Source organism: Crocodylus porosus, unplaced genomic scaffold (genome assembly GCF_001723895.1).
Source record: "Crocodylus porosus isolate Cpor-Errol unplaced genomic scaffold, CroPor_comp1, whole genome shotgun sequence".
NCBI lineage: Eukaryota > Metazoa > Chordata > Crocodylia > Crocodylidae > Crocodylus > Crocodylus porosus.
The window spans coordinates 88,682,553-88,693,673 of NW_017728931.1; the positions used below are offsets into that span (position 1 = coordinate 88,682,553).

General features: G+C 41.5%; 1 protein-coding gene across 3 annotated transcripts in view; it reads left to right on the forward strand.

The window, feature by feature from the left end:
• Positions 1-11,121, forward strand: part of SCAF11 (SR-related CTD associated factor 11) — a 73,793-nt gene that overhangs the window by 38,827 nt on the left and 23,845 nt on the right. For all 3 annotated transcript variants that reach the window (XR_002102541.1, XM_019543339.1, XM_019543340.1), the window contains exons 8-10: positions 5,364-5,470; positions 6,604-6,693; positions 9,385-9,497. Coding sequence is in view for 2 of the 3 variants with exons in the window: in XM_019543339.1 (XP_019398884.1) it covers positions 5,364-5,470; positions 6,604-6,693; positions 9,385-9,497 (310 nt within the window). In the remaining variant the exon portion in view is untranslated. The remainder of the gene's footprint in view (positions 1-5,363; positions 5,471-6,603; positions 6,694-9,384; positions 9,498-11,121) is intronic.

The following is an 11,121-nucleotide window of genomic DNA, read 5'->3' on the forward strand; positions in this document are numbered from 1 at the left end:
GGTCTGGAACCAACTTCCAAGAGAAGTGGTGCAGGCTCCTACCCTGGGGGTGTTTAAGAGGAGGTTAGATGCACATCTTGCTGGGGTCGTTAGACCCCAGTATTCTTTCCTGCCGTGGCAGGGGGTCAGACTAGATGATCTGCTCACGTCCCTTCTGACCCTAGAAACTATGAAACCCATTGCAGGGATGTTCATGTAGTGGATCACCACTGTGCCCCAAAGGTGCTGGGATGGCCCTACTCTGTCACCATCCCATGATCCCAACGCTGCTTGCCTCTCCCACTCCCGAATACCACTCCCCACTCTCCTGTAGCCCGATCTAATCTGCCCAAACTAGTGCACCATGCCCTTGGGTCCCAGGCTGGGCTCTGTGGAGACCCCATGCACACACTCAGTCAAGCACTGAACAGTTTGCCCAGCCCAAATAATTGCCTAGACCTGATTATACACTTGAGATCCCAGGTAGAGGGCTATACTTCCGGCTACAGAGGAAGGCAAAACTCGCCACAGTTGTACTGATTTGTCCATGGGGTAAAATTCCTTCCTGTCCCCATATAGGGCGGGCGGTCTGATCCTGAGCAGAGGGGCAAGGTCCCCTAGCCATGACCCTTTGACTGTAAGCCCCAGCAGGAGCATTGGCACAGCCCACTCAAAATCCTCAGCCTGCAGCCAGCACCCAGTGTCTCCCAGGAAGACTTAAAAAAAGAGAAAACCCTGACACACTTCTCTAGGTTTTTCAGGTAAAGGTGGTAACCCTGTTGTTACATAATCTCTCCAAAGAACTTTGTACAAATTGAAATTGAGAGGTGCTTTATTTTAGTTTTCTCCTGTCCCTTTGTTTTAATTGAAAAACTTTTGCAGTCTTTTACATTAAGTTAGGGGTTACATTAAGAAGGGGAGAATTGAGGACCTGGGTAACTAACTATAGGCCAATTAACTTAACTTCTATCCCAGGGAAAATCCTCGAAAAATTCATTAAGGAGTCTATGGGTGATAGGATTCTGAATGACAGCAAGCAGGGCTTTGTCGCAGGTAGGTCTTGTGTTACCAACCTCAACTTCTTTTATGATCAGATAGATAACTCACCACCTGGATAAGAGAGAGGAGGTTGTCACTGTATACCTTGACTTCTTCCAAAAACCTTTTGATCTAGTATCCCAGGATGTTCTCATGAGAAAACTGGAGGATTGTGAGCTTAATTGCTCAACAGTTGAGTGGGTAGGAAGCTGGCTGTGGGGTAGGACCCAGAGAAGTGGCCAGTGGTGTCCTGCAGGGGTCTGTCTTGGTCTAGTACTATTCAACATCTTCATCAGTGGTTTGGATGTGGGGGTGAAGAACTCACTAGCCAAGTTCACGTATGACGCATAGTTATGGAGAAGCGTGGTCACGCTTGAAGATAGGTCTGCCTGAATCTGTAGCCTAGACAGGCTGGCAAGCTGGGCAGATCAGAACCAGATGAAGTTCAACATCTGAGAAATGTAAAGTGCTTCACCTGGGGATGAACAATCCCCTGCACACCTACAAGTTTGGCAGTGCCAATCTGACCAGCACTACGAATGAAAGGGACCTGCGGGTAATAATAGATCACAGTATGGACATGAGCCGGCAGTGCAATGCCATAGCCAGCAGGGGTAATAATACTCTGGCATACATCAATCAGTGTATCTCCAGCAAAACCAAGGAAGTGATTCTTCCACTCTACTCAGCATTGGTAATACTGCAGCTGGAGTACTGCATCCAATTCTAAGTGCTGTACTTTAACAAGGACATGATAAAGCTTGAGGGAGTCCAGAAAAGGGCCACACGTATAGTTAGAGACTTGCACGACAAGCTATACGAGGAAAGGCTGAGGGATCTGGGACTCTTCAGCCTGAAAAAGAGAAGTCTGAGAGGGGACTTGGTAGCAACTTACTGCTACATTAGGGGTGTACATCAAGGGCTTGGTGAACAAGTGTTCATTAGGGCACCCTTGGGGAAAACTAGGAGTAATGGTCACAAACTCCTTGAAGACTGTTTCAGGCTCAACATTAGGAAAAACTTCACAGCTAGGGTGTCCAGACCATGGAATAAGCTCCTTCCAGAGGTGGTGCAGTCATCTACCCTGGAAATCTTCAAGAGAAGACTGGACAGTTGCCTTGCTGGGGTCACCTGACCCCAACTGTCTTTCCTGCTTGGTGCAGGGGACTGGACCTGATCATCTTCTGAGGTCCCTTCCAGCCCTACAATCTATAAATCTATGAAAGTTCAGAGTAGCATGGGCAGAGGTCAGTATTACCATGTATACCAATTCAGTGTTGCACAAACTTCTTTTTAAATCTCTGGCTGTTTACCCCCCCACCCCAACCCCCCAGTCCCTCCTCAGTGTACCCGATCCAGTGACTGCTTCACCCAGGCTGGGACCCATGCTGCAATGCAAATCTCAGAGCAGCTGGAATGAGTGCAGCATGCAGTCTGGCCAGGACAGCAGCTGTGCTGCTTGTGGTGGCTATCACAGCAGCTTTGGGGCTGTACATCAATGCAGCACCTGTTCCACCTACTCCAGGGCCGTGCTGCATGTGGCACTAGGGAACACCTGTTCAGGGTGGGTCCCAGATTGGCTGGAGTGGGCACTGTGTGTGGTGCACATGTCAGAGCAGGTGCTGCTTGTAGTGCAGTCTGGCTGGGATGGCCACCATGTACAGCACAGCACAGCAGCTGCTTCAACTAGACTGCAGCATGCAGCATGTTTCAGGTAGTCCAGGATCCACATGCAGCATGGGTCTCAGACTGGCTGGACCAGCCACTGGATCAGGTTTTCTTGGGGGAAGGTTGTAGGGAGGGGGAAGAAGGGTCTGGCCCTGCAACATGGGCACAGGCCATGCTCTATGTGGGTCTGATCAGACCCAGGCAGCACCAGGGGCTGGGTAGCAGAGCTCCTCTGTGAACTGATCCAGCCCACAGGCTTATGTTTGACACCCCTGAGTTAAAGCTTGCCTGATGTTAAAATGATTTCCAACTGGGTCAGGACTCCAGTGATCTCAGGAAACATTTAAATGCCCCTTATTACACTGGCAGAGGTTTTACAGTATTATTAAAGAATAGTACCTTCAAAGATACCCATGTGTGAAAAGATAGCTTTGGTTAACGTACTTCTAAACCAGTGATGCTCCGTCAGGGTGTTGGGTTACCCATCGTGCTACAGAATCCTTTGAAAGGTGCTGCAGGTGATGTGAAGAGATACACGTGTGAACTGATAAGCAAGTAAGGGCAGACTTGGGCTCTTTCTGTCTAGCTGCTCTCCCACTGCCCAGCCACTCTGCAAGGTGGTAAGCCCTGTAATAAATTAGTTTTCAAAATGGGGTGCCTCTCAATTAACAAAAAGTTATAGAGGGGTGTCTCAAGTCTGACAAGGCATGCCTTGAGTCCAGGAAAAGTTGAGAACCACTGTCTTAAAGGATTTTTTTTTTTAGGGGGTGGGGCATTCTTCCTCAAGTAACACTGCTTTTCAAAGAATGTGAACAAGAAATCTTTTGTTTTTAATCAGTGATACACTTGTTGGGCAAGTGAGAAACATTGATTTTTTTTTTTCTCCTCTTAGTTTCATAGTTTCTAGAGTCGGAAGGGACCTGAGCAGATCATCAAGTCCGACCCCCCGCCATAGTAGGAAAGAGTACTGGGGTCGAACGACCCCAGCAAGGTGTACAGCTAGCACATCTTCCCCATCCCCCACCAGATTTTTAAGATGGTGTGCATATTCTGTGGAGTTTGCCAGAGTGGTTGAAATTTTTGTTGGATTACTCCAAGTGTACAATGAGGAATTTTGGAAATAGTATAAAACATGTAATAGAGTACAGGTGTCCTATCTAAATTCTAATAAACTAAGATATATTTGAGAAGACAGTGGTCAGGTAAATTTTTGGAGACTTACAAAGTAAATTTCAAGAAGAAAACTGTATCTAACAAAAACCATTACATGAATTGAGTTTTTTTACCTTTCAAAAAACATAATACTTTTAGAGTTAAAATTCACAAATGCATAATAACTCTCTTGCAGTTTGTGCAAAGTAGTGACCATTCTATAATATCCCACATTGAGTTACCCAGTCACTCATAAGCTCTGTGTCTTTGTAAGACAATTCTGATGTTACCAGCTTATACAGTGAATACACCAGATTCTGTTGAATTGGACCAGAACAAAGCAAAAAAAAATCTAATCCTGACCTCAACCACAGTAACTCTTTTTACAGTGACTTGGTATGATGAATAAGTACAAATGGTGTTAGAGGAGTATGAAGTTGGTATTGATTTGCAATTTTTTTGGAGGAATTGAGTATGTGTACAGTTTTTTTCTTTGTTGGAAATATCATGGAATATGTTGTAGAGATGCATTGAACCAACATCCATCCACCTGTCCACGCCCCCCGCCCCCTCCTGCCCCAACTGAATCACTGGGAAGATCTTGTCTCAGTACACAGATCAGGACCCTCAACTCATGGTTTCTCTTAAAATCTTGTCCAACTCTCCCCCACTATCCTAGTGTCTCCTGTTTGTAAACAGCTGCTTCTTCCCTCTCAAGTGTCTCTTATGCTTTCACCATCATAATCCAGTCCTTTTTCAGCCTTTGAATTGCTGTATGCTTCTGTCCAGTGATGTTGTGTGCTTTTGCTGAGGTTTGACACACAAATTGAGAAGCCTGTTGCAGAATTCTCTGCTTCTAAGTCCTTTAAAGCAGAGCCCAGTTGCATGTATTGCCTCATAAGTCTGTCCCTATATATCCACAGGTCTATACCCAAAAGTCTTCTGTGCTTTTCAACTGTCTCCTTAGGGTCTCTCTACTAAATAGTGACTCAGAGGCAGGCTGGTAACCAAGCCTTTCCTTTTTCCAGTGCTGGAATTTGATACTTCTTTACCAGAATAGGTCAATGGAAGTATTATTATGAGTTATCAATGATGAAATAAGTTTTCTTAACCTAAACTTTTTTTAAAACCTGTCATCATTTAACCAGTATGAGCGTGTCCTAGTGTATGGGGTATACAGACATTTTGGCACACTTGTTAAAGGAATTACAAAAAAGGATTGAAAAACATTCAAGAGAGTATTATTTTAAATATTTTTATATGCCAAAGGTAGAGAATATTTTGAAAAATTAAAATTGCCTTGTGAAGAAGGTACATAAAGAAGACTAAATTCAATTATTTGAGAATAAAAAACAGATTTTAATTGGCTTTAACTGCAAGCCAATATTGGATTAATTATATAGCCAGTGAGATGCTTCAATATTGTTATCTAAATGAGATTTTACTAGTGTATTTCTGTAAATCAACATGTTTTCATTGCTAAAGATTTAGTATTGGATCTGTTTAATTTTAATTTTATTTTGTAGCCCAGAAGACAGACCTGCTCAAGTGAGCATTTCAGAAATCATTTCTACAATAAAATTCCGTCCAGTATTCGCACTGGAGAATCTTTTTCTGGTTATAGAAGTGACTGGTTAGTATATGCTAATGCTTTGCCTGCAGTTAATTGCATTTTAGCATTGTGGGTATCATACTTAAATTATACCTCCATTTATGTATCATTGCCTGAAAACATTGAAAAACTTTCAACTTTTTCTTTGCTCACTGCCAAGCAAAGGTCTGTGGTTATCCTTGAAAATGTTAACAATTAATATCACAAACTGTTTCCTTTTCACCAGTCATCTCTGTTCAGCATACTACCTGATTGCTCACCCAAGTCTAGGCTTTATGGGATTTAACCACATATTTGAAATACAAGCATGTGTTTAAGTGCTTAACTGGATGAATTCAGGCCTTAAATACTTAGGAAAGGGCCAGAAAAAGAGAAGTTCAGGAATTTAGGTTGCTATGTAGGAGGGAGAATCTTCTTTGATTGTTTTACTCAGCTCAGTGAGGAATACATGTCTTTACCTGAACCACCCTTGCTAAGTTGAACCAGTATATTTAAATAAATCATTAATAAAAACACAGATGACTTGAGAGTTGGGAAGAGTGGGGTTAGGGGAAGGAAATGTTTGGGACCTCATGAAATACAGAAGTCTAAAGTGATAAAAAAGTAATTAATGCCTTAAAGAATGTTAATTCAATAATATAGAACCTAAAATGGTACTTGTATATCTTGTATTATAAGGGAATAAACTTACTTGTCCTGTGTATATCAGTGTGAATTTTGCTAGGTTTGTTCAGTTTCTTCAGTTTTTAGCTTCCTCATGGACCTTTTCTCAAAGTTGCACATTTTGAAAGCCTCCCTAAAGGGAGTGAACAACTGCTGATGCACAACTCATTCTAGGAAGTTCATGAATTCAGTTCTACCTTGACCTCTGAACTGTAATATGGCAAATCATAACTTCAGTTGTATCTATTTAATCTGGACAAAAGGTCAAAAATGCTATCTTTATGACACTTCAGTAACTCCTCATCTACCACAAGTTTGTGTAGTTGTGGAATATTCTTACTTAGCGGAAGATTTTAGAGAAATCAGATGATACCATTTGAAAGTGTTACAACATAATTTGGTGAAAATGCCTTTTAATATGTTGATTGCTAAAGGTGCAAAACATCCATTACATAAACTTATTTAAATATGTTTTGAAATTTATCTTTCAGTACAGAACTTACAGAAATTAATGCAATGATAAGGCATAAGAGACGAGAAATAGAATTGTTATGGTCTTCTGCGCGAGCTAGAGTTGAAAGGTAAATGAAGTTTATCCAAACTGGTTGTGCTTTGAAGTGGTTAAATGGGAATTGCTGGGTTTAAAATCAGATTTGGGATCAAATTGCTTTTTAGGTTTAATATTGTTAACTATAAACCAAAGAACTAAAATTTATGTCCTCATAATTTTCTGGTTTAATAGCATGTTGAACTCTGGTTTAATGGAGATTGAGACCTTTTTTATATATATTATTGTAAAGACCCGTAATTGCTCCTCTTATGTTAACCTTGCCAGATACTGAATTCTGAATCTGTTGTACATATTCAGACTAACAGCCCTGGGAAATGCTTTGCATTATTTAAGTGATTTTAATTTTTCACCATATTTAAATGTTTTTATGCAATACATAGTTAACTGTGGAATTCATTGCCACAGGAGGTGGTAGAGGCAAATGGTATAGCCGGGTTAAAAAGGAACTAGGCATATTTATGGACAAATCTATTAATAGCTGTTGAAAACAAAGATTGGAGATGTTTTCTTTGGCATGCGTAAACCAATAATGGTGGATTCCAGGAAGGCTAATATAAGGGATACATCACTCTAGATCAGCAGTTCTCAACCTTTTTGGACTTTTAGGCCAGTCCCTTGTAGATGCATGTTATTGGTTAACCATTTTAACCAGTAACATTATGGGAGTTTAAATGGGTACTTAATTATTATTTACATCCCTAGAGAAAACGTAAATCTTGTAACACATAAAATAGAAATAAAGGAAGGAGCTATCATGGGCTCAGCTGATTTAATATCTACCTTATTTCTCATATAATTTAGCAACCATCAAAATATTCATCAAGATATTTGAACTCGTACATTTAACTGTCTGAGATCTAGTTTTTACTACTTGAGTGTTGGACACCACATATGATTACTCAGTAGTAAAAGTGGAGTGCACATACAAAGAACAACCTTACTATGGAGTATCTTTTTTCTGGGATAAGGTTACTCAAGGGGAAAAAACCTGTAGTAACTTTGCCTGATGGTCACTTCGTGGGAGAAAATGTCTATTCCCTTCCCCAGGTCAGTTTCATCCCTAGGTGGCTGTTTGCCACCTAGGGTTCTCTATACAAAAGATCTCTAAACAGCCTCAGGTCATCTAACAGTGGGGCTCTGTAATAATACTGCCGACTGTGGGTAGCAGCTTGAGAAGACTTGGTCATGTGTTTTACGCTATGCAATAAATTTACTACAGAGTGAACTCTGGGACCAGTTACTCCGTAGCATTTATGTTTTGGTTACGCACGCCAACCCTGGAGAAAAAATTCCTTCATTTTCAACCTCTAAGTTTCTTAATTTTTAATAAACTTGTTATTTAAACTAATTAGTTAAGCAAACTGACATAAGAAAACATTCTCTGACCCACAGTAAAGGCTTCTGCTGTCTAAAGTTGATATAAAGTTGTTGGAGTTGTGGTTATAGGTGCTCAGCCAGTGATTGCACCAGGTCAGTGGATTGACTTACAGTGGATAGAAAATATAGTCCCTTTTTAATATTGTTTATTAAGTTCATATTAATTTAAATTAGAATAAAAATGCTTGTCATTGTTTTATGTTTATTTTTTTTAAATATACTTACATGAGAGTTAAATAAAATCAACTTTTAAATGTTTTAAGTCATTTTGACAAATTTTTTATTATTGTATGGTTCCATATGTTATTAATTAGATTAAGCCACATTTCACTTAGGCTGTACCAGTGAAAATCACCTTAAGCTGCATTTACAATCACCGTAAGTAGATTTCAGCATACTGATAGTATCACAGTTACCTCCTTTTACAAGAGAGATCAAACTATCCTTGGACCAGTTTTAAAGATGAGGAAGCTGAGAAATGGAGAAAGAAATAATTGCTGAAAGTCACCTAGCAAGCTAATAAAAGAGCTTGGTTTAAAATTCAGGTTTTTGTCACACTCTTCTTTTCTGTCCACTTTGCCTTACTGCATTAAACAGTGAATATTCCTCATGTGTCAGTTTTATGTTGCAATGGAGCAAGATCCTCAGGCAGTACTTTGCTGTCTGACGAATAACATGGGCAATGTGTAAGGGGTGCACGCAAGTGTATGTGCACCCCCAAGATTGGCCATGCACCCCCTGGAAGCACCAGCTGAGAAACTGAAAGTGCCAGTGGAAGTTTCATCGCTGGTGGTTCTGTGCTTGGTGATCTGCTGCTGGGGGAACCCTCAGAGTCTTTGATCAGCCAGGGAGACACCCCTGCCTTCCTGTCGGCTATCTGGTGCCCCCCTCAGACTTGGGAGGCACCAATTACCCATAACCAATCACAGTCTAGTCAAATGTGCCTCAGAGTGAGTCCCTGCTTCAGCCCAAGCTAAAAATATATGGAGTAACTTCAGAGTGCCACAGCAGGACTCTAGATTCTTTCCCAAACCCTACTGCAGGTTTGTTATGTTTTTAATCAGAAATATATAGAGAGAGAAATCTTAATCTGGCTGCTGGTAAAGAAGAATTCTTGGAAAAAATGTTTTCTGAAGAAGAGCTCATTTATCAGCTTTTAGTGTCTGTATCATGTGTTTTATCTGGCAGTCCTGGCTAGGCCAGATATTCCATTTGCTATATGGTGAAACCTGATACTATTTACTTAGCGTATTAAATGACACTATAGTGCCTTATTTCCAAAACTACTCCTAAATCATTGCTTAAATGTTCTTTAATTTTCCAGCATTCCCTTCATGTCTTGTGAAGCTGAAGCTGGAATAGAAACTTTTCTCCTTGCTTCAACATCAGTTCCAGGAACCGTTTTCCCAACAAATAGCCGACCTTTGGAAAACTTTGGTAAACTTTTTTTTTGTAAGTTTTATTTATAGTTCATGTAGACTTATTGTCCATGTATGATTTTTTTTAAAATAATGTGTAGTGAGGTAAGGGTGTGCGAAACAGGCCGTTTTCGATTCAGATTCAACCTGAATCGGCGGACAGTGATTTGATTTGGATCACTGTCCTGATTTGATTTGGCCAAATCCAAATCTGAAGATTCAGTGCTGATTTGGAGAATCAGCGATTTGCCCATAGACACAGCTTTAAATGTTTTTTCTACATACCTTGAGGTATCAGGTGCGACTTGTGAATGCAGAGATGGTGGGGTGGATGGAGCATCCCATAGGAGTGCGGGGGGGGGCACCCCGCATGTTTGGTGGTGGACCCACTTCCAGGTCCATCATCGGGTGCACAGGGGACCCTTCCGCGCCCCTTCCCCCCAGCTCAGCAGTCAGCTGCAGGGGGGCTCTGGGTACCCCCCCAGACCCAGGAGGCACCAGTTGCTGAGCCAGGAAGAGAAGGGGGCGTTCCACGCGTGCTCCGCAGCGGACTTGGAAGTGGACCCAGAAGTGCTTCTGGTCTACTGTTGCGTCTGCTGCCAAACATGCTGGTGATAGCACTGACACCCCCACCCCACTCCCCCGCCACACTCCCATGGGACACTCCATCTGCCCAACCATCTCACTGTTCACAAGCTGCCTAGTACCTTGAGGTATATAGAAAAAACATTTAAAGGTGTGTTTATGTCCAAATCATCAAATCTCTCCAAATTGATTTGGAGGGTTCCAGTTCCACTTGGAGAGATTAAAGGGTCTCCTGATTCTGTTCAGATTTGGAGATTTAGCCACTGAATTGGGCCGAATCTCTGCCGAGTTGTATTGGCGACCAAAGCTTTGCATAGCCCTAGTGTGTAGCTATTAAATTGTAACAAAATGTAGTCTAATTGGTAAACATCAAATTCATCTGATTTATAATCTATTTCTGTGGTTAAAATGTACAGAGTAAACTCTCCCACTTGCTAAATGGTCTATTACAACAACACACTCCTTTTCGTTTGGTGCGAAGAAACATGCTTTCTATTTTAAAAGGTTTCTTGTGTAGTTTAATAACTATTTTCTCTATCAACATTGTAGGAAACTTTTTTAGTCTTATAACTTTAGCAGTTTTGTTGACGCATTGTTAGTTGCTTAAAAACACGGAGTGGGCAGTGTATTGTAGGGAACATTCCTTTCTTGTGTAGCTGTTTTTAGAAGTAGTTCATTGGTGGGTTATGAGAGAGTGTTTGGGCACAGCCCTTTGGGTCATGAGAAGGTGTTCATGTATTATACCCCACAAGCTTTGGGGAAGAGACTTGCAGAATCATTTGGTCTTGAGGGAAGGAGGGGGCAGGGAAGAAGCGCACACTCTGTCTCTTCTGCCTCTTGCTGCTGGAACTGCAGTCCAGTGTCTGCTTCAGTCTCTTCTATCTCCAAACTCAAAGAGAAGAGAGCTCTTCCTCCCCTCCCACAATCTCCAGTATTCTGAAGCAGGAAAAGCAGAGCTCTCAGCAGAAGCAGTGATTCAGATTTAAATGCCAGGTAAGCATGGGAAGAATCTAAAGGCTTCTTGCTTCAACAGGGACACAGTTGGCAAGGAAAAGGAG